The 25558-nt window shown below is 43.6% G+C and overlaps 1 protein-coding gene across 2 annotated transcripts in view; it reads right to left on the bottom strand.

Annotated features, from left to right (window-relative positions):
- Window positions 1-25558, bottom strand: part of LOC138511305 (aquaporin-7-like) — a 339953-nt gene that overhangs the window by 118868 nt on the left and 195527 nt on the right. For both annotated transcript variants that reach the window (XM_069626864.1, XM_069626865.1), the window contains exon 2: window positions 7582-7708. In XM_069626864.1, coding sequence (XP_069482965.1) covers window positions 7582-7708 — 127 coding nt within the window. The remainder of the gene's footprint in view (window positions 1-7581; window positions 7709-25558) is intronic.

Raw genomic sequence — 25558 nt, 5'->3', positions numbered from 1 at the left:
AGGGAAAATAACCTATTGAGGATTAAAAGGAAGAGGGTGGATTGCTTTATCTTCTAGAAACCTGCTCACCAGATAACAATACGGGATATATAACGAATGGAAACTTGTTGCTGCAAATGTACGTGGGACTCCAATCTTGGGTGAGGTTGGCTTGTCAAATCTTTATTCGCAGTACTGCGGGGTGAACACACACAAGAAGAAAATACAATCCCACACAATAAAAGATGGTGTCTTTATACTGGTCTTTATAACTTTTCAGTACATGTACTTGCATAGAATGAGTGGAAGATGTCATGACCTCACTAGGGAGGATTTCAGTCTCCCCAAAAACAAAATGGCTGCAGAGCCTAGCAAACTCAAACACCCCAGTCATTTTCCAGCCTTAGGGAGATAACCCATGCCTCTATCTTTTTCTCGGTACTCAGTCAATTTACTGAAATTAATTCAGAGTGGTACATTTCACCAAAGACCATAATACCGAAAAACACGGAAAATATTAAATAAATATATAAAGGGTAGTGGGGTAAGGGGTTAAAATGAGTCAGGCTGGGGTGGCGTTATAAGTGTAGAAAACTGGGGTGCTTCGAGGGAAAACCCCAAATAAAAATAAATAAATCTGTGTTTATCAGTCTTTTGGTCGCAATGAGATTTACCACTCCGAATTTTCCAATGGTAAAATCACATATAATCCTTTTTCTCTTCTAGCAACATTCGTTTGAAGTAACTTTATTAATACAGCTCAAGATGTTTATGGCAGTGTTAGCATAGAGCTAAATAATTAGCTAGGACAGCAAAGAAAAATCGGCGCCATCTAAGTGCAGTTTTAAAATCCCACAAGTTGCAGGTTTTGATACCTTTTATTGGTCCAACTGAAAATACTGTGCAGAGATGGAAAGAAAGCATTATCTTTCAAAGCCCCGCAGACTTCTTTGTCAGATCTTGCAGAGTGAAATGGTTAGTAAAAGAAAGCCACAGTACAGACCATTCTCAAAATGAAGACAGAAAATGAGAGATGGAAAGAAAAGCATGAGCTGTCAAAGCCCCGCAGACTTCTCCGTCAGATCTTGCAGAGTGAAATGGTTAGTAAAAGAAAGCCACAGTACAGACCATTCTCAAAATGAAGACAGAAAATGAGAGATGGAAAGAAAGCATTATCGTTCAAAGCCCCGCAGACTTCTTTGTCAGATCTTGCAGAGTGAAATGGTTAGTAAAAGAAAGCCACAGTACAGACCATTCTCAAAATGAAGACAGAAAATGAATATTTTGAACTTCATAGGTTGAAGGAGCAGTATGAAACTCCTGGGAGCGCGGAACACATTCTGAGAGTTGCGTTTAATAAAAAAGAGAAAAAACAACCTTTTCACATGTAACTGTTAAGTCAGGCCCAGGCAGTCTTAAGTATGGAGTATGTTGGCACCTTTTCTCTTATACCACAATTATTGGTACGTAATCAATAAAATCTAATTAGTAAACGACAAACTATCTAAATCTTATTAAGACGGTGCAGACAACCTAACAAAACCACTCATTATCTCTTTACCTACTGAATGGCAAGTGAATACCGGACTTTGCTAGGTTCTGACGCCAGGCCACAACGCTGAAATAAATTCTTTTTAAATTTGGAGGGCAGGCGCACTGAACAATATTCACCACCCCCACACAGTCTTAAGTTGGGCCCCGTAGGTTTACTAAAATTACTTATGTTGAAAATGATTAGGAATTATGGTCAGCGTTGCATTTTCGGCATGGAGAGGCTAAAAATGAGTTTTGCAGCCTCCATGTAGTGCCAGGACATTGTAGGTTTCTTGGCAAAACATGCACTGAAGGTTTAACTTGTGCAGTCTCAACTGTTGCTGCACTATGCCTCAGGCTGCCTCAGTGTGGCAAATGCAAAATCCATTACCCCTTTCTGAACAGAGCACTGTCCGCTGTTATCTCAGTGTATCTCATGGTCAGTACTGGGTGTCACCCAATTGAGCTTAGACATCCAAGATTTCTGTTGTTTGTGTCTTTTGCCCCGTCATGCATAAGGGGTCCTGAACAATAGTGTCCGACAGCTGTTGGTGGAAAATAGTACTGGAGGGGTGTCTTCTGACTTTGTTGATGCGTTTGCATTGCTGCAACTGGGCTAAAAGGTCAGCGCTATACCGAATGTCGAAGATTGGGCCCAGGAACACATAACCCTTTAAGCGAGAGAAAAGGTTTCTTACCATAAGAGGAATCTATAGGAAGTGTTTGAACTTTGGACAGTATTCAAAGACTGTTATGTTTGATCTTGTCATTGGATTTCATTGATCATGATACATTGTCACCTTTACATGTGACTGTATATGTCTGACTCTTCCTAGCATATCTTCCCAGTGTGTATTTGTAAGAGTACATTTGGGGTTTAAAACTATACCGTTAACGACATGTTGTACCCGAGGACTTCTAACTTGTTTCGTGCATCTGTGACTTATTCTTCTGATTATGCAATTTATGAATTTTGTTATGAAGACCTGACACGGGTTTCTTCTCCTCAATAAATACTGTAAGGAGATAGAAGAATTTATCAGTAATCAGGGACTATTTTTAATAAGTTGGTCCTTCAAAATTGGCCACAATTCCTCGAAATAGACCTGATCACTGAAAAAACAGAAACAAGATACAACATAGATTTTGCTTTGTCTGTGCATGAAGTGGAACTGGGAGAGAAGCAACGGGAGCAAGCATAGAAAGTGGCGACTGACCATTTCTGCAAAGAAGTATTCTCCTATTGTACCACCTAAGAGCTCTCTTCCACCCCCTTGCCCACTGCAAAAGAAAAAAACCCAGTGCTTTTCAGTTTCAACCAAGGAGACACTTTTCCTTGTAGTATAACATTTCTGGGCTTTATCAGGCGTCACCCAAAAGCCTATGTATGACCCACTATGCATTATTTTCCACCACCTGGCCTGTTGCGTGGGGTGCACAGGGGAGGCACGAGGAAACTATACACAGCATGTAAAATACAGTTACCACTGCAATGAAGAATGGTATCCGTATAAATGGTCGAATAAAACAACAAAGAAATTACTGCATTCTTTTACCTATTTATTTTGATATATTGGGTTGTTTTTAATCAAATATAGGTGTGCGGTGGGGCAAGGGTATTAGTAAAGGTAGGTGGGTTGGGGGCTGGGGGCGGTGACCTGCATAATTAGAAAAAAATACAGTCTTTTCTACTTTCAAATTTTTGTATTGAAGAATATGTGTACCTGATGTCCTGCCACCCTTTGTGATAAATTGGCAATGGTTGCCCTCAGAAAACCTGGTCTTGAACCCTTCTCATGTGGCCAGGGAAAGGCAGACGCTTTCTGATCCTGACCTTGGGGGTGGTGTTCTGCGGAAGGATCACATGAGCAGGGAAGCAGGTCAGGAGGAATGGGAAACCCCCTTGTTCAACTTTCCCCGAAGCACCATTCTTCTGATGGCTTATTGGATAACAACAGAAATAAGAAAACCTAACTTTGTCATTAGGGTCTTCAAGTCCCATAATCTTCTAAGTACTGGGACGGGGAAGATGGCTGAAGAGGTGCAGTGTTACGGGAGTGGTCAGATCAATAATGCAAACGACCCACACCTGAGGGAGACTGAGAGGCTTAAAAGGCCCCCTCAGCTGCAGGTCAGGAGGAAAGGAGAGAAGAGTAGAAGGAAGTAGAAGCAGCATGGTTGGCAGCCCAAGCAGAATCTGGAGGAGAGAGAAGACGCCGGGATCATTGCATGGCAGATGGGAACTGGCCGTCCTCACAGGGTCTGTGCCTCTCGAATCCTGAAGTGCTTGCCCTCTGGTGACCTAATCTGCAGAGGCTGTGCAGCGGGAAGCGAAGGCAATGGATGTTTTCCCTTCCCATGGGTTCTCTCAGGTGGCTGGGGTGCACCCGAGGGCCTCAAGGTCTCTGGTGGCTGGCCTGCACCAGAGAACCTCAGGAGCCATGAGTGCTCCATTTGCATGTGGCGTTGGTGGCGTCGGACTGAAAGAAGAGGTTTGCCAAGTTGTGAGAAGCCACAAGAAGAAAAGTCCTGTAATGGGCAAGAGGAAGAGAAGAGCACATCTTACCAGGTGAGTTCACAGCTTGTTTGTGACCCCGCAGCATTCCTTCCCTGCTCGTGTATGCAAGGCAGGCATCCGGCGAGTGAGGAACACTCGCGTGTCAATTAAAGTGATTCGAAAAGCATTTTTGAATCCTGCACTACTGAAACACAGCTAAAGAACCTCTCACGAGTGAGCGAGAGAGATTGTCAAAGTAAACTTGAGTACCGAAATAATGAAAAGCAGAAAAATCACATTATAAGAAAGCCAAAAGACTCATTTTACAAGTGTGAGTCTATGGAAACACCAACAATCTCAAAGGGCATCATTGTTAACATTTAACACTTACAAGCATTGCCCAATCCAGGAGGGAGTACAACCAAGACAGTTACAATTTAGTAGACATTGCCAACAACGGCAAGGGACTATTGGAATATTCATGAGCAATGAAACGTGTTGCCTACATTTTGTCCAACCTGTGGTGAAAGCCGGTGTAAACTCCTATTGTCTAATCCAAGGGAAGAGAAGTAAAAGACCCTTTACCTATGAGTCATTGGTTACTTGTGTAGTGAAGAAACAAGAGTGGCAAAAAAGCTGCCCTTCTGGGAAAAGAGATCCAGAAGGAGAGGAGCATTATTTTCAGGAGAGTATCAAAGAGCACCAATGTAAATCTTGTTTTTCCTGAAGAGTTGTTGGGCGCTTTGAAGCTGCAATTTGTTTGATATTACAAAGTTGTGGTGAAACCTTTATCAAGTGATATTAACCCCAAAAGTACTTGTTGTTGTAAAACGCTGTTCGTGCAGGGGAGTATAACTGGACAGCAAACTGTTGAAGGAGTGGGCCTGGCATGAGAGTAAACCCGGTGGAGGTTGAAGACGTGCTTAAAAAGGGGTACTGACAAAGGCAATTTATGTTGATTGTGGTGCTAAAGGTATTTGTGGCAAATCATCCTGACCAAGACAATAATTGTTGTGATTGATGAACTGAAAACGTGTTCAAGGAAGGGAAATAACCTTCTATTTACTGAGATGGAACTGTGCATTGACAAGTTGAAGCTATACCAAGGAGTTGGAACTTTCTATTGACAAGCTGAAGTGGATTCGTACTGTGGTGGAACATTGTTACAAATCCGGATGTCCTAGTTTTCTTTTTTTGAGCTGTGAAACAAAATCATGTTTAAACCTGGGGAAGGGGAGTTCAACCAGGTTACAAAATGTCTGTGATGACATTACACATTCAATCATTATTCTTTGTTTGAAATTGCCATGTATTTGTTGTATGTATAAGTGTGAGGGACAGATATCCTTTGTTAGAGTGTTACCTATAGTTTATTTTAGACAGGGGGGAAATCCTTGTCAGGATAGGGATAGTGAGGCGTTCATCCAACCTTATATTACAATAAAATGGAATTTGTTGAGAAATCCTCACTAAGTTGTCCACCTCACATGTCTGACCCCTCACACCATCCTCAATGCTCTTACATTGAATCTTCTGAGGGATTAGATGGACGCAGCAAGTTGGGGGTTGAATCCATACAGGTGTATCTTGTTCGGCCACCCCAGATGATTTCATTTTTGTCGGGTGGCCGGGGTGCATGAATTCTGTTTTGGTTGAGTTTTAAGTATGCACTTGTCATCAACGTTTCAGTGCTGGCAGGGCATTTCTGAAGATAAGTGATGTCTTGGTAGTTGTTTACTTTAAGGGACATCTGGTTGTAATCCCCAGCCTAGTGTAGCAACATGTTGGGGTTATCAAGGTGTGATCTCTGCAGCTCCATATGTAGATTAAAGATCACCAGGAAGAGGATTGAGCTCTCTGTGGCACTTCTCAGGTATCCAGGCTGTGCTTGGATCTCAAGATGTCCGTATGGACAGCCTGGTATCTGTCTGCGAGGAAGGAGGAGAACCAGTTAAGAGCTGTTCCCTCAAAGCTCTTTTACTTGTGCGATGAGGTTGATCACAGTTTAGTTGTAGAAGGTGGCGAAGGTCCAGAGGGAAGAAATCGCTTTGCTTCAATTTCTGGAGAACATCAACGAGGATCTAGATGGCGGTTATTTTGGTGCTGCTTTTTGTATGGAACCTGGAATGATAGTCCTGGAGCAATCCTAGCCTGTTGATTTGCGCGTGGAGTTGATTCTCCACTGCCTTACCCTGGGACTAGTTTTCTCTGTTGTCATGTACTTTAGCCCTGCAGTGGACCTTGGACCTAGCCTAAACCCTACAGTGATATGCCCTTTTTTACATTGACCTATATTGCTACATTGCGATTTGTCTTGTCTCACTGTGACCTGCGCGGGCAGGATTGCTGTTCAGTAACCTGCCCGTGACCTTGATGGACCTCCTTTGCCTGATGTGGCATTGCTGAGCAACCTGTGACCTACTGTACTGTGTCCTTGTTGTGACCTACCTGGTTGCACTTTAATTATCAATGCCCTGTTCTGTGTAAAAAAGTCCCTTAGGCTGCATGATGGAACAAGGATGCACCAGACTTCCATGAAACAGGCGCCTGGACGAGGAAAATAGTCTGTCACCAGGCCTAGCAGCATCAAACAGGTGAACCCCAGTGAGCTCCCAAGGCAGAGGAGCACAAGCCTTGCAAGGGGTAACGACCCTAAATTGAAAGCTACAAAGCAATCTAAAGCCAAAATACAGATAATACACTAGCTATTATGTCCTACTACCTATGTATAAAGTAACATGACTACTACTGTACGTTATGAAGCTATGAAAAATCCCTTAGGAGTTCTGCAACCATATAGCAGGCTTGTACATGTATTAGGTCATGAAATGCTGATGTGACTTGCAATATGCATTGTATTCTCAGTCGTGGGCATTGTATTCCTTATAATAAACTCTTACGATTTAATATGTCCCCTCTTACTCCATCTGATTTAAGACACCTTACAGTCCTGGATATATCAAATACATGTAGATCCTGTAGCGATTAATACACCAATATGCCACTTGCAATTTGTGCAATGAAATGTTTTTTAGGCCTTAAATAATAATCACTTTGTAGGTGGCTTTGTCATTTAAAATAATTTGCAGTACACAGGTAGATTGCTGTTCTCTTGTAGTAAACACTACAGCAGTGCATTAAATAAAAAATACTACAACATGTATCTTTAATCAAATAATGACCTAATTGTCAGGAAAATGTGCTTCAGAATAGAGAAATCTAAAAAACAAGTAATTCCTTTAATTCACTGTATAATTAGAAGTCGGAACTCTGTTTAGCTGCCATTCGCACCATGTCATTGTGACAGTACAACTACGTTGTAATAAGCTAGGTTTGTGTAATTATGTCATTTTATTATTACAGGTCATGTCATAACTGCATTATGTTGAGAAAACTGTAAATATGTTTCATACACATATTGATGACTTCCGTATATTATATGTATATTACATTACACTTGGCATTATAGTTTAATGTATCTCTGCCTTTGTCCAGTTTCAGGCATCAGAAAGGGCCAATAGAATATCCAGATATGAAAGATGTTATTCAGGTATAATTGCCGTCCTACTCACCGGAAACCCCTCCAGCTACATGGATCCCCATTGTCACGCCAAATCCGAAAGACAGATTGATGCTTAAATTCTGCCCATATTCTTTTCTGCCCAGAACCACTTGAGCAACCGAACCTAATCCAAAAGTCTGGAAAGAACACAGGTAACAATTATTAGCATTCTAAACAAATGGTTAACATTTACTTTTTTCCTATCATTGAGAAAACCCAATGGTCAGTAAATATGGGTGCCAAAGTTGAATCAGCTTCATCAGATAAGGGGGTCAATCGACATGATAAGGGATCTAAGATAATCTAATATAACAAGTCCAAGATATTAGTCTGGCATTTGCCTAATAAGTAGAGAAACAACAACAGACAACAGAAGGAGCCTCAGCTACCAACTTTCACATTGGCACTTTTGGCTGGGAGCTACCCAATTAGGATGCTGGGAACGCCGGCTGTATTCACTAGTGGACACCTGTTTTCCTATGAGCCTTTCAGCTGCATGTCCCTCAACCAAACAGTTCAACTCAGACATGGCTCCACAGCAGCCACCACTTTGTTAACCCCACCAAAAAACAATGACACTTATATTTCTATCCATGGGACCCACTCCTCTCTTCCGAAGTCTGTTTTCTGTGCCTATGACATCGTTTACACCAGCATAGAAAATGGTCTTTTGAACAGGGAAGCAGCAGCACAGATTGAAAAGTTGTATTTCTTGTTTTGGCAAACAATGCTTAGCACATGAGTCTTCTATTAGCGGGTGCTAACTGAGATATGATATGCCCGTGTTGGATAACACAGGTGGAAATGGTGCAGCACAGCCCTCGTTAATGAACTTGCGTTTTACTCTGGCCTTTAACTTGGGCAAGCAGGCCATTACTACCAGGGCTGGCCCACAAGGACAGGTGATATAGCCTCAATAAACTCCAGCAAACACAGTCATATTAAGTGAGCTTCTCTGCATTTCAATGCCGCCAGCACAAACACTGCAAATCGTATACCTCTGGTGGGTGTCACCCACCATAACAACATTTCATTAAAACTGTGTGTTGTAGTGAGATTGGTAAGAAAATGAAATACAATGATATTGGAATCTGTCTTCATTCCACAGAAAAATGTGAGCTTAAGTACAAAGTCAAATTCTTTTGGATGCAGCTAATAAATGAATATAAAGTGTGTGCTATTAAAGATACAGACTGAAAGTTTCTTTTAAAATGTAACATCCGTGTAAAGGAGGAAAAATCAAATGGAACTGAAATTCAGAACATTTATTATAAATAACAAACTATCTGTTATTAGACCCTAATATTGTCACATGTCCACATTCAGTACAGTTCTATTCTTAAGGGCATTCATCTTCTTTAGAATTCTCCTTTTTTTATAGAAATATACTCTCGGTGTGAGACCCAGACTCTCAGACCACCTGGTGTACTCCCCTGCCAGGTTCTCTTTTACTACTTCCTATGGGTGCGAATCCCATATCCGCTCTGCATGTGGTATACTCTCCTACCAGGACTTTGTAACACAATCTCTCTCATTCAGCACAAGTAACTTTGGCAATTCTGCATGGGTGTGAATACCCGATTTACTCTTCACCTGGTATACTCTCCTGCCTTTATAATGCAATCTCTCTCTCTCTCTCTCTCTCTCTCTCTCATTAAGCACAAGGGGTATGAGACTTCCCTTAGTTCCTTTATTGTCAAGTACTGGGATGAAGAAGATGGAACAATGAGGATTATATGTTCCCCCAACTCAGGCAGCTAATTCTCTCTTTCAGTGCCTCTTCAGCGTTCCCTTCTCCACTTCAGGTTTTATGACAACTTCAGCACTCTTTCTGAACATTTTCACTCATTTGAATGATCTGTCTCGATGTCTATTATTGTCAAACAGCTTTCCCTTGTCAGTACAGAGCATTCTCGCTCCTGGTGCTGGAACTTCTCGTTCCGGCAATGACTGCTCTCTATCTTGATGGTTTCTCAAGTTGACTGGCACCGCTGTACTATGTGGCCGGTCTGCAGTTCTATTTTCACATCTTCTTCCGCTGCTGACAGCATTTGGCAGCAACGACTCTCTGTTCTGCCTGCTCCTTGGTTTCCCAGGCTGCCGGAGGGTACTGAGGTCGGCTCCCTCTCTCACCACCTCCTCTCGCCCGTCCTTTGGGTTTGTCTCCAGGTCCAGACACTGTCTGCTCTGCACTGTACGCTACGTGTCCTGTCCGGTCTCAAGCCGATGCTTTGAAAAGGAAGCTCATTCCATTTTCCTACAGCAGCAGATTTAAACTCCTTCCTCCAAATTGGAAGGTTTTCTCGACCAATCACATTCTTCCAAGCACTAGACTGCATGTCGTGATTCACACTGTTGTTCATTGCAGTCCTCTTCCTGGTCTAAGTGCATGTTGTTTCAAAAGATGAAAAAGGCAGGTTTTTGAAGGGACTTATCAAAATATGCCATTAAGGCATGGCGGATCGAGGGGGTATCCCTAATTGGAAAGGGGGGTACCATGTCTTGTCTGAGGATGTCTGAGTCCAACCGCACCCCCGAGGGTCGCCTCCCCTCATATGATCCTTCCTCATATAGCCAACACCAGCGTCAGGATCAGGTAGCGGCTGTCGTCTCCTGTCTAGATGAGGAGAGACTACCTCAGGGAAAGGAGTGATGACATCATCAGATTCATCTCATAGATAACCAAATTTGTAGAAGGGAAGTAGGACTGGGCCCATTTTCCTATCTGAGCCAGAAAGGAACAAGAGCAGTGAACACCTTCTAACTTGATTCTGTCAGGCTGTGGAGAATCGGATGAACTGGAGACCTAGTGCACTTCAAATTATAACCAGTGGACAACAACAACTGTAGAGTTTCCATAAGACCTCCCAAAGGCTGATCTTAGCAATGCAATGTAATTCAACATACCCAATATATAAGTGAGAAATGCTCCACATACATGTAATTCAATTGACTACAGAACACTGAGGAATGGGGCTACACCCTTAAAGGAAACTCTATGGAAGTATATTAAAAAATATATCCCCTTTAAACTTCAAGTTTGCAGACTATATTTGCCTCTGCTAATAACAATCATTAAATATTCATGGGTTTGCCATTGTGTTGTACAACATACCATGTGGATTTACAGGGATTGATAAACTTTCTTGAGCTATGAAACCATATTTTATATTACAAAAACCTGAACAGACTTTTGCTACTCCTTGAAGGAGAGCTGAAAAGGGGAGTTGTTTCTCCCCTTCATCCCTCACAATATAATGTCAAGTTAAATGACAAACTTCATTTTTCTAAGTAACAGTGTGCATAAATACAATCATTTCACAGATAATTACCAATTAATGTTGGATGATATTTATGAGAAATTACCCAGGGGTTTTAAGTCAAGAGGTATTCACAGTCATTTTTATGACAAGGAAATAATGCAAAAGAAAAGGGAGTTGCGGAGGGCTGTAAGATCTCTGAAGCCCGAAGAGGGGTTGTAGAAATTTCGTGCCAAAAAAGCATATAACAACTGGTGAGCCCATCATAAGCACCTCTTACGCTTGGCAGACGCACAAAACATGCTCTCGATACTGGCTGGAAAAAACACAAGGGCATTTTGGAATATGTGAAATCTAACGAAAATATGCAGTCTAGCCTACAAATCAATCCGATTACAGAAGAGTGTTGGTTAGACCACTTTGAGCTAATCTATTCATTTTAGGATTAGGTGCCCTGCGTGTTGGAAAAGATTGGAGATGTCAGCTGGTCCTTGGAGTGGAACATCAATGATTTGGTGTACCTTATATTGTTAAGAGTAAAAACTCTCGAGCTCCAGGCCCAGACGGACTCGCCAATATTGTACTAAAAGGGAAACCTCTTATTTAGGTGCAGTTCCTTGATAAAATCTTTCACAAAGTGGTTAGAGAAAGGTTTTGGTGTGTTTGATAATCTGAGAATTGATTGCGGCTGTTTAAAAAAAACAGTCCTCATGCGATCAGTTCTCAGAGGATCAAATGCACTCACACCAATCCCTCACCCCCAAACCCCCTTCCCTACTTACCTGTCCGCTCACTGTCTGGTTGACTGCAGCCCTGCGGTGTCAGATCCGTCCCTCGAACGCAGGTCGTATCCGATGCTGCAGGGTCTCTTTTTCTTTATTCTTTTTTGGTCCCCCGCCTCCAATATTGAGGAAGCAGGGACACCCCCGCAAACGCCCAAGGCTAATACATACTGATCATATGAGCGGGGGACACCCCCGCAACCCCTGCTCCACATGTTCGTATGTACGTTTTTATTTGGTCAAATGTTACCGGCCAAATTTGGGCAAATGTACCATTCGGCCAAATAAAAACAAACAAATGTACTAATACCTAGAGAAAGACAATTCCCACCCTCTTGGTTAACTTCAATCGTAATCCCAATCTATAGAATAGGGATTACGCACATTGCCTGGTAATTATAGGCCAATATCTTTATTGGACATACCCTCAAAGATATTTGCAGGCATTGTGTTAAGGGATCTGTGCAGCTTGGCTAAGGAAAGTAGGAGGCTGGATGTTTATCAAACTGGTTTCTGTAAAAGCGTGGGTACGGAGGTCAATGGATTTATTTTTGGTCTCTTAAAAAAGGAGGCATTAGAACAATCGAAACCTCTTTATGTCTCCTTTTTTTGATCTATCCATGGCCTTTGATAGGATTCCCAGAAATCAGCTATCGGTAAGCTAGATGCTTGGGACTGTCCTCCAACCTTATTGACCATTTTGGTTGGTTTGCACTCCAATACTTCTTTATGTGTAAGACTAGACAGGCAAGGATGTCTGTCTGCAGAAGTAACAATAGATAGGGGGTTAAAACAAGGCTGAATATTGTCCTCGCTCCTTTTTAAACTCTTTATTTCGGATATAGGAGAGCCTTTGCCGACACAAGATGTTTTCCTCCTAAGGTGGACAAGACACACGTTAACTATTTACTGTATGCAGATGATATGACTTAAATGGGCTGCAGCAGCAATTAGTGGCCCTAGAGTCTTACACAAGGAATAGCAACCTACTGATACACGTTGCAAAAACTAAAGTATTAGTCTTTAGACTGACTTTCTCTAATAACGTGTAGATGGGTGCTGAACAATAATCCCATTGAACACGTGGAACACTTTATGCACTTAGTTTTTATTTGTTCAGGAATAACAACGTGGAAGAAGGGTTCAGGAACAAAAAAACAAAGACTGCAGGTGCTGGCGGCCCAGGCAGCACTGGTGAACAAGAAATATGCTACTTCTCTTGTGTACCAGTCCAATTTTATAATAAAAAGATCATCCCAGTGATAATTAATGGGGCGGAAACATTGTTATTTGGCCCGATGGGGCGTTGGAAAATCTTTGAAGGCTCTTTTTCTGGAGGAACATTTTAAAACTACTCCAGGAATTGCCTGCGCCAGCCTTGAGATATGACCGTGAGCTGCTCTCCTTGGAATCAATGGTAGTGTGGAAACATCAGAATCTCCTGAGAAAGATCTCGAACGCAGAAATAGGTACGATTTGGTGGTTACTAAAGAATGTTATGCAAAACAGACTCCATCCTTGAGTAAACAGATGGTACGATGAATGTATTGGCAGGATGCACTTAAATGATTTGAGTGCAGAGTTATTACTAGTCTCTCTGGTTAAGGAAAAACATAGGCTGTGCGAAAGTGTCTGGATTCGCACCATTGAGGCGGTGCGCAGCTACCATCTGTTCTCTGGTTTATTGTTGGATGTGAGATCTTATGGTGTACTGCCCCAATACCTGCAACGTTTCACTAGGACAATTTTGGAGGGATCAATATTTGCGCATGGAATTACATTTATTTCCGACAAACGAAGTAATGGGTGCGAGTGGGTCCGAACGAAGGTTGAGAAGTTGTAGGTTCTGTCAAGAGGAAGGCGTGGCATGGTGGAAACTATCTACCATGTGGTGTTGGAATGCTTGAGCCTAACATCACAACGTGAATTGTACTTTGCAAACATGATCAAGAATTGTACCATACTGGCTGTGGGTATTGTGTGGCAACTTTTATAGGAAAAGCGAATAAATGGAGGTAAGCTGTTGTGCAATTTTTGAACAAAATATTCCCATCGGAGTTTGGAAATAGAAATAAGAATTAGCATGTCTGTTTTGCATAATGGTTCGATATCAAATCTAACAAGGGACCACGTAAGCATCAAATTGGGAACTGGGCAAAGAATTAATGTTTATTTTTTTCTTGCCTTTTTCTTTTTCTTTTCTCATGGTCTTTCTTTTCGTTTGTCTTCTCTCTTTTTAATAGGTTTTAATTGTGTTTTAGGTATTTTTGGTTTTATTCATGTATTATTAATGAAGTATGTGAATGAAATTGTGTAAAGATGAAAAATGTAATTTGTAATGTAATGAAATGTAAGTGAAAGGTTCTTAATGACCCGTAACACTAAATAAATGAAAAAGAAAAAAATAAATGTTCTGCCCAAAGTGACCCGGAGGACAAATAAATTAACTTGCTGATTCCTCTCCCATTTCAATTTTACATTCTCATGCTTGTGTGACATTTTATGTGTATTTTGCTCTATAGAAAACAAGTCTCTTCCTAGTACTGATTTCCATATATTGTAAAAGGAAATCCTGAGTTATTTCCAAAATCCTTTTCCATGGTTCTGATCTAATGTCATTCAGCCAGATCACCAACTATATGTATGAATGTTTGGGTGATTATGAAACGTAAGTTAGAATAGTATTTTGAATTAAAACACTAGTGAGACAAAAGCAGGCAGCTGCCTGCATTCATGTGCACTATTGAGGGTTACTTCGCCAGCTTTGTAAGTTAGGAGACCATCTTTAATTCCTTTACTTATTGAATATAAGAACAAATATTCAAATTAAAGCATCCCGTTTCTTGTCCCAGATTGTGGAGTGGGATTTTGCAGTGGGTCTATGAGATCTGTGCCTATTTTCAGTTATATATTAAAATAAGTAAATATATATATATATATATAGAATCTGTATTCCACTACAACATAACCAGCCCCAGACCCAGCCAAAGATTTAAAGAGACTGCCCTGCTACATCTGATTTCAGCCGCCAAAAGTTTGAAAGGCATGCAGATGGGGAATTAGAGATCGCTCCCCCGCCCCCAAATACAAATGCATCCCACTGGGAACACTACATAAATGTGTTTCCTGAAGGGTCATCAGCCAACCCTACATATTACCCATTCCGTGACTCTAAGTGCGTTTTCAGATTAGAAAAAACAGCAGCTATTTGCATGTTTGCCACCTTTTTTGTTGCCACAGTCCATCAAAATACTTCCGATTTAGCTGCAACATGGGATACCAGCTCCAGAGGTGGTTCCTGCATGTTCAGGAGTCAGGTTTCAGTTGCTTCCTGGCTCCCACTCGCACGCCCTCCTAGTCCTAGTCCCACAGCGTGTCTTTAGCGTGCCCTTGAGCACAAAAAGAATGGCACCTTGAACTTTCGATACTTGCTTGTGTGATGTTTGTTCTTTTTGTTTCTCATGGCATTGATGTTTCCGCTGATCTTTCACGGCATCTTGACGTGTGCATGTAACATTGAAGGTCGTGTTGAAGGTCGGAAAATAATTACTACTGGAGCTGTTCCAAAATGGGAATCCGACCCATAGGTCCAGCAGACTCAAATGGTGTTAAACTGCACTTACGTGATGATCGTAAAGCGTTCTTGCCTGCCCTTGAAATTTACATAGGGCATGGTCGGTAGCATTTCTCTTTTTTTTACAACTAGCTGAATTTTTACCACTTCTATATTCGTTACTGTCAGTGATATATTTGCATGGCTCGCTGTACTGAAAGTGTGGCAGAAAATGAAAACGATGTGTTCTGCTTCTTACATTTTAATTTACCACCAGTGGTGCATACTCCCAGTTGCAATGGGGTACATCTGGCCGGAATGTGGACATTCAATGCAATTACCGCTACCCACGAGTGGAATGCGAATGACAAAAGGTCATAATTTACAAGTGGTGGTATTTCTTCCAGAATACCATTCTTTCACTTACATTTATCATACTCAATAGCCGGTCAGATAGCATAGCGAGTTAAACGCTCACCCACTGATATCTGCATGCAGCCTTCTGTGACAGATTCGAAAGCGGGCAAGGTCAACTCAGCCGTCCATCCTTCCGAGGTCAATACATTGAATGCCACTCTACTTTCTTGTAGGTTCCTTAAGGTATGCTTTATTGTAGTTTACTTCAAGTTGTTATGAGAGAACCACTGGGTCCCATCACCCAGGCTGACAAGTGCCCAACTGACTTAAGCTGGAACCTTTACATGAACTTGCATGCAAACATTCCCCAATGACATATCAACATTCTCTCAGGCCACTCACACACAGCAAGCACTATACAATAAATGGCATCTGTTATTCCAGCGCTTAGAGACCTATTGGTTTGGAGCGCTATATAAGAAATAGATATTATTATATTCTACCTAGTTATGGTAGTATGTAGCAAGTTCATAGGTTTCTGTTAATTATTTGTATTTCTATATTGTGGTCAAAGGTGCTTTGCCAAGAAATGCTTAGCAATCATCGAAGAGCCATCAGGGCAGTTCTGAGTCAGGTGCCATGCATAGGAGGGACGGGAAATGAGTAATTGACCAGTGTATGATTGGGATTACATGGTTTATAGTCAAAAAGTCGAATCCAATAATGTCGAAAGTCAAAAAGTCGAAAACAAAAATGTCGAATTTTTTTTTGGTTGCTTTTTTTTCGAAATGGGGGGGTCCCCCCCAACCCCCCTTTTTTTAATTTTTTTTTTGTTTTACCCCTTTTTTTTTTACCCCCGGAGCCCAAAAAAAATATATAAATAAAAAAATAAAAATTCGACATTTTTGTTTTTGACTTTTTGGATTCGACATTTTTGTAATTCGACATTATTGGTTCGACATTATGACTGGACACTGGATTACATGATGCAGAAACCAAGGACGGAACAAGACACATGCCAATCAGTATTACAGGCTACTTACAGAGGTATATACAGTGCTCTTTCTTGGTGGCCCAGATGGAGCCTTACTGCAGATTCAAATAAATAGGTGGTAGGGGGCATTTAAACTACTGAAGACATGGAGTTCCTTTGGAACTGGGCCATGAGGAAGAAGGATTAAAAGCGTGAGGAAGCACTGGGTGGGGACGGAGAGATTAGTGAGGGTGGTGGAGCGGAGGGGACATGAAGGAGTGTAGAGGTGGCCAGGGTCTAGACAGGCCAATCGCTGATATATAGAACAGCAGCAGAAGTCTGAAGAGGAAGTGGTTTTTCATAGAATGCCAACCATCATGGAGGCGGTGTTAGCTAATAGTAACTGACTCTTGATGAGTAAGCAATGAAGTGCTGTGTGAATAATGGTGGGGACAAATTCATGCCTGGTGAGAACCTTGCAAAATGAAATGGTAGAACTTTTTGGAAAGACTGAAAAGGTGTCCAAGGAGGAGACTGGCATAGTATTCAAGGTGAAAGAACAAACAGGAGGTGCACAACTCAATTCTTCAGTAGTACTGTTGTTAGAGTTGTATCATTTAACACATTGTGAGACTATTTCTGGTGCACCAGAACAGGACCCCCTGCCTCGAGTCCAAACAAACTAATCCCCCAAATCCCTTGTTGCCAACAGATCGTCCCAGTGCACTCTGTATGGGCAACTTCCCAAAGAGCATTTGTATATCAATTCTACTACCTTAAACCGAGGTAAAGTGGCCTCTATTTGCATAATTAATTTTGAATATGTTTACATAATGTTGATTACCACACAATAATTCATGTTAAAAAAATAAAATGAAATACTATTCAGATCAAATTTTTCAACTCAGTAATAATTTTGCTACAATAATTACAGTTTTACTGTTTTTTAAGCTAACACCGTTTCTCAACATCCACAACAGTGGTTATTTCACATCAAAAAACAAAAATCATATTTACATTTTCAAATGCTCTTGCCAATGCATTTCGGATATCTATCCTTCTTCCTGGCCTAACCTGATGCCGTTTCGCAATTTTTATCCCCAATGTCTTGTGCTCTATAAGAAAGAAACAATAGGTCTGGAGGTATATCCTTACTTCTTATTCACTCAAAACATCCAATCCATTTGTGTTTATGTATCTCACCCACCTCCAAGTATCACTGGTGTCTCTCCATAGTCAGTGTTCTAAAATGAACAGTATAAACCCATTTTAATTACAGACCTAGACTCTCTATCCATAAACAGTTAAATAATTTAAAATGATGCCACTAAAAGTTCACTGAAGGGGGCTAGCGTTCCAACTGACCTGCCTTCTGGTCGGTTTACACTTGCAATAGTATTCAAGATGACTAGGGTCATAATGAGCATTTTGCGAGTTGATGTGAGGGGTTTACGGATTGTTCTGCGAAGAAGGTTGTTCCCTGTCACAGTAGCAGTGGAAGTGACAAAGTGATGAAGTTTGAGGATGCTTTCACAAAGGATCCTGCAGTTGCGTGCTTTTGGGTTCGGGTGAAAGGAGGTAAGGTGGAACAGAAATGGGTGAAGGAGGGGAACAAGGGAAGTGGATGTGAGAAGGTAGATAACTTGCCTTGAAGGAATTGAGCATGAGACAATGAATAGCCATCATGTGCTTGATCACAGTGAGGCAGGCACAACATGCGTAGGGAGAGCTCAGGAGTATGAGCAGGGAAGGAGAACATTATTAGCATATCTATGGCAAAGAGTTGTAGGGCAATCCAAAGGAACAAAACAACTGACTAAGGCAGAAGGTATAGAGGGTGAAATGTAAAGAACCAAGAACAGTACCTTGGGGAATGCAACAGGGAGAGCAGGATAACTGATGGTGGCTGTGTTACTCGAAATGTAGATAGCAACGTGAAAGAAAAATGAGGAAACCCAGTCAAGAGACTTATACTATACTAGCCAATACTAGCCAGAATCTGGAGAAGTTATTGATGATTCACTGTGTCAAAGGAGTCAAGGAGGTCCAGGAGGATAAGGATAGATAATAGCATTTTACGGTGCACAGAAGCCAGGAAATTGGAAAGATGAGTGAGGTTGCTTACAGTAGAGTGCTGGCTGCGGAACACTGATTGGAGCGGGCTGCAGTGTCCATTAGTATAAGGAGGAGAAGATTCCGTTAAAGACAATATGTTTCATGGCTTTAGAGTAATGAGGGAGGATAGATACTGGCTGATAGCAGTATTATTGGGGCGGCCACTGGCTTCTTAAGGGTTGGTAAAACAGTAACAAAATTAAAGCAGGCATGGAACATTCCAAATGACACAGAGAAGTTGAAGAGTATGGAGAGGTTGAAAAAGGTGAAATCTGGTAATTCTTTAACCTTCTGGGTGGAAGTCGGGTCACTGCAGCACTGGAGAGGTTGGCTTTCCTGCCAATTGAGGAGGAAAAGTGAGAAGGAAAGAGTCAAGTTGGAAGTTGGTGGAGATGGGATTGGGGTGGGAAAAGAAGCCAGAGGAGGGGGGGAAGAGGAGTGTGTCAGGGTGCCATGAACTGTTGTAATTTTTGGTGAAATCCTTGGCATATCGGGAGGAGGAGATAATACAAGGGCATGGGGAGCCATCATGACATGCAGTATGGAGGAGAGTTTCTGGTGGTTAAAGAGGAGAGAACTAATAAGACTGGTGAAGTAAGATCACTTAGCAGTGTCTACAGTTGTTGTGAAGAGGAGAAGGTTGTTCTTGTAGGAGATGAGTAGAGGGAGGTTCTGGTCCTTGTGCCACTGCTGGAGGTGCATTGCATGTCTCTCTTGGGATGGTGGGGCGATCTAGAGAAAGGGGTGAGGGATGGAAAGAGTGAAACCCCCAAGAACACTACTTGGGCTTCATTGGGAAGAGAGTCAAGGAGAATGTCCATGGCAAAGAAATATGAGTTGAGTAGGCCCAGGGGTCGATAGATCAGAATAACAAAGTTATTCACCGTAGTGACTACCTTAATACTAGTCCATAATCCCCTTTCCTCCATACTTTTGGGACATTCTGTCCATCGGGACGGGACCGGAGCACTTTTGAAGCATAAAAAATAACCTTTTTGTCCTCGTTTTATTTTTATGCGGGGCTACCGTACATGACCCTAGCCCTGCCTTCTTGAGCTCTGCCTGCGCATCACCCTTCAGTCATTTTTTATCGCCAAAGTCGAAGGACCATTTAGCAAAATAGAGGATACTTTTTAGAGGGGACGTGGGTGGGTGTATGGATGAAAGGAGACTATGGACTAGGAGTAAGGTTGTCAGTACGGTGAGTATCTTTGTTATACTCCTACGTCCTTTCCCCTTTCCTCCATACTTTTGGAAGATTCCCAAGCACTGACTAAAGAAAACGGGAGGATGGATATTTCCCTTATTGGAACAGGTTCTTAAGAACTGCCTGGCCGAACTGGGCATCTGCCTGGGAGATCAGGTCCAGACAATGTCTGCAAAAAGCCGGAGTGAAAACCCACGTAGCAGCCTTGGCTTTGGACTCCCAAGGGACATATTTCTGGAAGGCAACAACAGCAGCCGCTTTGCCACAGACCAAATGTGCATGAACGCCCCTTGGGGGCGGAAGGCCTTGAATTGTGTAAGCCTCTGAGATACATGAAGTAATCCAGCATTAGATGGACACTTTCGAAGCAGGTTTCCCTTTTGGGTCATCAAACATAACAAAGAGTTGTGAAGAACCTCTAAGTTCACTTGTTCTGTCGAGGTAAAACTTCAGGGCTCGCCCGACGTCTAGGTTATGTAGAACTCTCTTTGCATCTGAGATCAGGTTCGGGAAGAAAACCGGTAAGGATATTGATTGGTTTATGTGGAACTCAGAGACAATTTTTGGAAGGAAAGAAGGATGAGTGCGAGGCACAACCATATCCTTGTGGAACAATAGGAACGGATGTTCGACAAAGAGAGCTTGAAGCTCACTTGTTCTTCTTGCAGATGTTACCGCAATCAAGAAGACCACGTTCCAAGAAAGGTACTTGAGCTCGGTAGTGGCCATAGGTTCAAATGGCTTATGACACAAAGCGGTGAGGACCACATTCAGATCCCATTTTGGGTGAGGAGACCTGACCGAGGAAAGAGATGAAGTAGACCTGCGAAGTGCCTCTTTATTACTGGGTTTGCCAGTGAAAAGGAGCAACTCTCTGTAGACAGATAAGCTTCAATGGCAGATAGGTACATTCTGAACGATAATACGTGGATGCCATAGGCTGCAAGGTCTGATACAAAAGACAAGACACAGTCAATAGAAGGCTGTCGAGGATCAAGCTGTTTAGCTAGACACCAATGACAAAACGAAGCTATTTGCTTTTGTACTGAGCCCTCGTAGAAGGCTTACGTGCTTACGGGTACAAGCTGAAGGATTGTGGGGAGGTTTGCCACAACTGGTGATTGCTTTGGTGGAGGAGGTTGGAAATCTGTGGCAACCTGATTGGGTTGCATATCGTTAGGTCCTGAAGCTCTGAAAAACAGAATTTAGCTGGCCACCAAGGAGTAATGAAGAGGAGAGTGCAGTTGGAAGTGCTTCTGAGTTTCCAGAGCGACCAATGAATCAATGGCAAAGGCAGAAAGGCGTAAGTCTTCACGTTGTCTCAAGGTATTTCGAGAGCGTCCCCTAAGGGAGATGCTCCAAGACCGTCCCTGGAAGCATAAATTGGAATTTCCATGTTCGTTGAGGTTGCAAAGAGGTCCACTACTGGAGAACCACATTTCTGGAAGATCCTGGTAAGAACATCATTGTTCATCTCCCACTCATATCTCGCCACAGACTGGCGGCTCAGGGAATCTGCTTCAACATTGATGTGACATCGAATGTGAATGGCCTGTAGCTAGACATTGTGCTGGACCGCCCAATTCCAAATCTGAATAGCTAGATCCACCAGAGGAGGGGACTTGGTGTCCCTCTGCTTGTTGATGTAAAACATTGCTACGGAATTGTCCGTGCACATTTTAATCACTCTGTTGATGATAGAGAGCTGAAAAGCTTTAAATGTTAGAAAAACTGCCAGAAGCTCTCAGTAAATTATATGAGACATTCTGTCCTGGGGCATCCACAGATCGTACACCTCGAGGTGACGTAGCATCACCCCCTACACTAGAAGGGAGGAGTCTGTTGTACCTGTGACTTGTGGGCAGGGCTCCTGGAAGGAGGTTCCCACTGAAAGGTTGCTGGCGGATGACCACCATTAACGATCCGTATCATGGAGGATGGAACCGGAATCATCTTGGAGTCCAGGTCCACGGCTTGAGACCTGCAGTTTCCGAAGAGTAAGCTGTGTGGCACTCATTTTCAGTCTTACAAGGAGTTTCTGGAACCACCAGTCTGACATGCGGGAAGACTGAAGGAAAAGCTAGCATGTGGCTGATAAATCCACAATTCTGCCCTCCGTCAGGAACACTCTGGCACTGACAGTAGTCCAACGCACACCTAGGAAAATCAGGTCTTGAGCAACCGTCATAGCTGATTTCTGCCAGTTCATTGACAGCCCCAGTTGGAATAAGAGCTGGAGGTGTGACTGAAGATTGGGCGTTGCAGCCCATGGGTAAGGACTCTGCAGAAGCCAATCGTCCAAATATGAGGAATACTGCAATGACTGCCATCATCTTCATAAAGACGGGCGGTGCCTAGCTGAGACCAAACGGTATCACTGGATACTGGAAGTGTTTCGTTCGCACAGAAAACTGCAGGTATTTCTGATGTGGGCCCCAGATCCCAATATGCATTTAAGAGTCCTGAAGATCTACCACACTGAGCCAATCACTCTTCTGGAGAGAGGACCTTATACGGCTGGGCGTAATCATCTTGAATTTCTCTTAGAGGAGGAAGAGATCGAGGATTGTGCGCAGGTCATCCTGGTTAGGTTTGGGCACTGTAAATAGACAGGAGTAATAGCCCTCCCCTTGCCCTTCCACTGCTCTGAGATCTAGAAGTTTCTGTACTTCGGCTATGAGGGAGGGCGACCAAGTCTGCTGAAGAGGATGGTGAGAAGCTGGGTTGTGAGGTAGGGGCAAGCGGAAGCCCGCTCAGGTGATGGCCAAACCCATTGGTCTCCTGTGATGGTCTGCCACGCCTCCAGATGAGACGATATATTCGTCCTCCCACCGGAGTCTTGTGAGACCGATGGAAACATCATTTAGATTGTTTATCAGCGGCAAGATCACTGTTGCCAGAGAGGAGGCTGATGACCTAGAGAAAAACCAGCCACTTAACCTTGTTGCTTGCGGCAAGGCCCAACAGAGGGACCTTCTGCCCGGCGTGCACAGCACTCCTGGAACCCTCTGAAACCTGATAACAACCTTGTTTGTGTCCCCGACCTCTGAGTATAGGCCACTTTAGCTGGGGTTTTGGCAAGGACCGACAAAGATTTAGCCGTTTGCATGCTTGCTTTTGTTTAATTGAGTTCCTAATCAGTGGAGGAGTGAAACAGTTCTTTACCTTCGAAGGGAAGATCAAGTACTTTGTCCTGAACCTCCTTTGAGAACATTATAGCATGCAAACACACTTGGCGGGAGATGTCTACTCCCATCATAAGGCCCCATGCGGAAGTGTCTGCATGATGGGCTGCAGCCTCTAGCAGGTCCTGAGCCAGCACTCTGGCATCGGATAAGCCTTCTTTAAAATCTTCGAGCCTGTCAGGAGGGATATATTCCTGAAACTCAGCAAGCTCCTTCCACAGCTTGAGATTTGCCATTGCCAGGATGACCTCGGCATTCGCCTGTCGCAGCTGGAGAGCAGAATTGGAAAATACTTTTTTCCCAATTGTATCAAGAAGCTTGTCCTCCTTGGACAGAACCTGAGAAGCTTCCGTAGAGGATGTCAAGGAAGGGTAAGACTGGAGCTTAGCTGTTGCCACCACCGTTGAGGGGAGTGGACATGCAGTCAAGGGTATGTCTTCTGACGGGTTTAGCTTGTAGCGAGCGTCATCTTTTCCTGTTCAGGTGCTGCAAGGAATGAGGGTTTTTCCCAGGCCATGCAGGCTTCAGCTAGCACACCCTTTTGAAGGAAAAGGCCTGTGCGCTCCTGTGTCAAAAGAGTCAAGGCTCCTGAAAGTACACCTTCTTGTGGAGACGGAGGCTTGGGTATGGGAATATCTAGCAACGCCATCATATCCCCAACCCGGTCATGAAAGGCTCTGACAGAGTGGGGCGGGTCCTCGCTATCCTGGTCCACTTGATCTTCATCCAGTGCAGAGCGCACTGGGAGTCTTAAGTACAGGTGAAAGTGGAGGCAGTGGTGGTAGTGGAGGAGGGGGCCCCACCAGAAGAGGATGGGGCAGCACTACCGGAACCTGCTGAGGAGCTGCTGGAGAAGGCTGTGACTCGAGAGGCTTAGGATACATTTCCTTGAATAGATCCTTAAAGTATGCCTTCATCGGGTCAGAGTGCATAAGGGCCTGGAATTTTCCCCAAAACACGTTCTCAGCAGACGGTCTAGGCCCAGGAGGGGGTGAGGCTGCTCTGAAGGGGAAACCCCCAGGATCGCAAAGAGGCTGGTTGCCAGGATGGCCCTCCACCAACTGGATCCACATAAAGTAAGGGTGTGGACGTAGGAAGGAGCAAGACTGTGTGGCAGCGGAAAACAAGCATGCCAATCCATTGGGGGGCGGAACGGATTCCTATTGTCCACAGTCCGTGGAAAAGGCTGTTCGGCCCCAAAAACAGACCCCTCCGTACCAGCCGGTGAGAACTTTGGTGTGGAAGAGGTCATCAAAATGGCTTCCTCAGACCGCGTACGTTGGGCTACTATATTGTTATTGCCTGAAGTGAACTGCGTCACAGGTGTCAGTGAGGCCATTGTCACCACAGGGATATCAGGGGACGTTTTGTCCATTTTAGCCTTGTGACAGAGAACCTTGGCAGAGCCGATGCTAGCAGATCTAGAGTGCTTTTGAAACCCCTTCGATTCTGCCGAAGAATTAGCCCTCAGTGAGGGAACCTCGGCAGTACCTCGCCAGTACTTGAAGATTTAAGGCGTTTGCCTTCCTTCTTTGGCCCCTCAGAAGGATGGGTTCGACCACAGGATTGTTTGTCGGAGGTCTGAGGGTAACCCCCATAGCCAGAGCCCTCAATCTTGCTGGCTTTAATTATAGCCTCTAGGCGGGGATCCTCGGGGGTAAGCCCGGTGCCTTTAGTCACTGTACAGGAAACCTCAAGACTAGTCTCAGTATGTTTAGTTTCAGACCTGGAAACATCAGGAACCACCCCGGTGAAAACAGCCCCATAAATGCTGGGCCCAACTTTTGCCCCCAGATGGAGAACCTCGGAGAAAGATCCGGTCCTGACAGCCCCCTGACAGGGGGCCTTGGAGCAAACTCCGGAGTCCAGGTTAGATCCCTTTCGGGACACCTCAGGGAGAGCCCTGGTACCAGGTCACTTAGGCCCCTCCCCGAACAAGAAGGCCCTGGGAAGGAGTCCACTGGCCGGGTTCCCTAAAAAAGAAGGAACTTGCCGGACTCTTCCTTTTTACTTCGAACAACTGCTGTAAACGTGGAGGAGGAAACCGTTGCAACACCTCCTCCCACCTGACAAACGGACGCTGGAGTGCACGGATGGAGAGGGAGTCGCAGTAGAAGCAAGAGTCCCACTGGTGTTCTGGGCCCAAGCACTCCAGAGAGAGAGAATGGGGATCCACCCTCGCAAAACGACTTAACACAAAGAACAGGACATGCATCCCAGATGCTCCGTCATAGACGGAAGAAAGAAGACTGTGGAACCGGAGCAGGAATCTAAAGGACAAGGGAACAAAAAGAACATTTTCCCTAAGATGCAAGTGTGTCCGAGGCCGACCGTGCAGGGGGAAAGGACTGAAAGGCGATGCGCTCAGGAAGGCAGGGCAGAGCTATGGTCACGTGTTGTGGGCCCGTGTAAAAATAAAAGAAGGACAAAAAAGTTATTTTTTGATGCTTCAAAGTTGCTCCGGTCTCGTCCCGATGGACAGAATGTCCCAAAAGTATGGAGAAAAGGGGACGGGACATAGGTGTAGGATGGTTAGAGTGGTAAAAGTGAGCAAT

The sequence above is a fragment of the Ambystoma mexicanum genome, chromosome 6p (genome assembly GCF_040938575.1).
Source record: "Ambystoma mexicanum isolate Mex_15411 chromosome 6p, UKY_AmexF1_1, whole genome shotgun sequence".
NCBI classification, from domain to species: domain Eukaryota; kingdom Metazoa; phylum Chordata; class Amphibia; order Caudata; family Ambystomatidae; genus Ambystoma; species Ambystoma mexicanum.
This window is presented reverse-complemented; position numbering and strand designations above follow the sequence as displayed.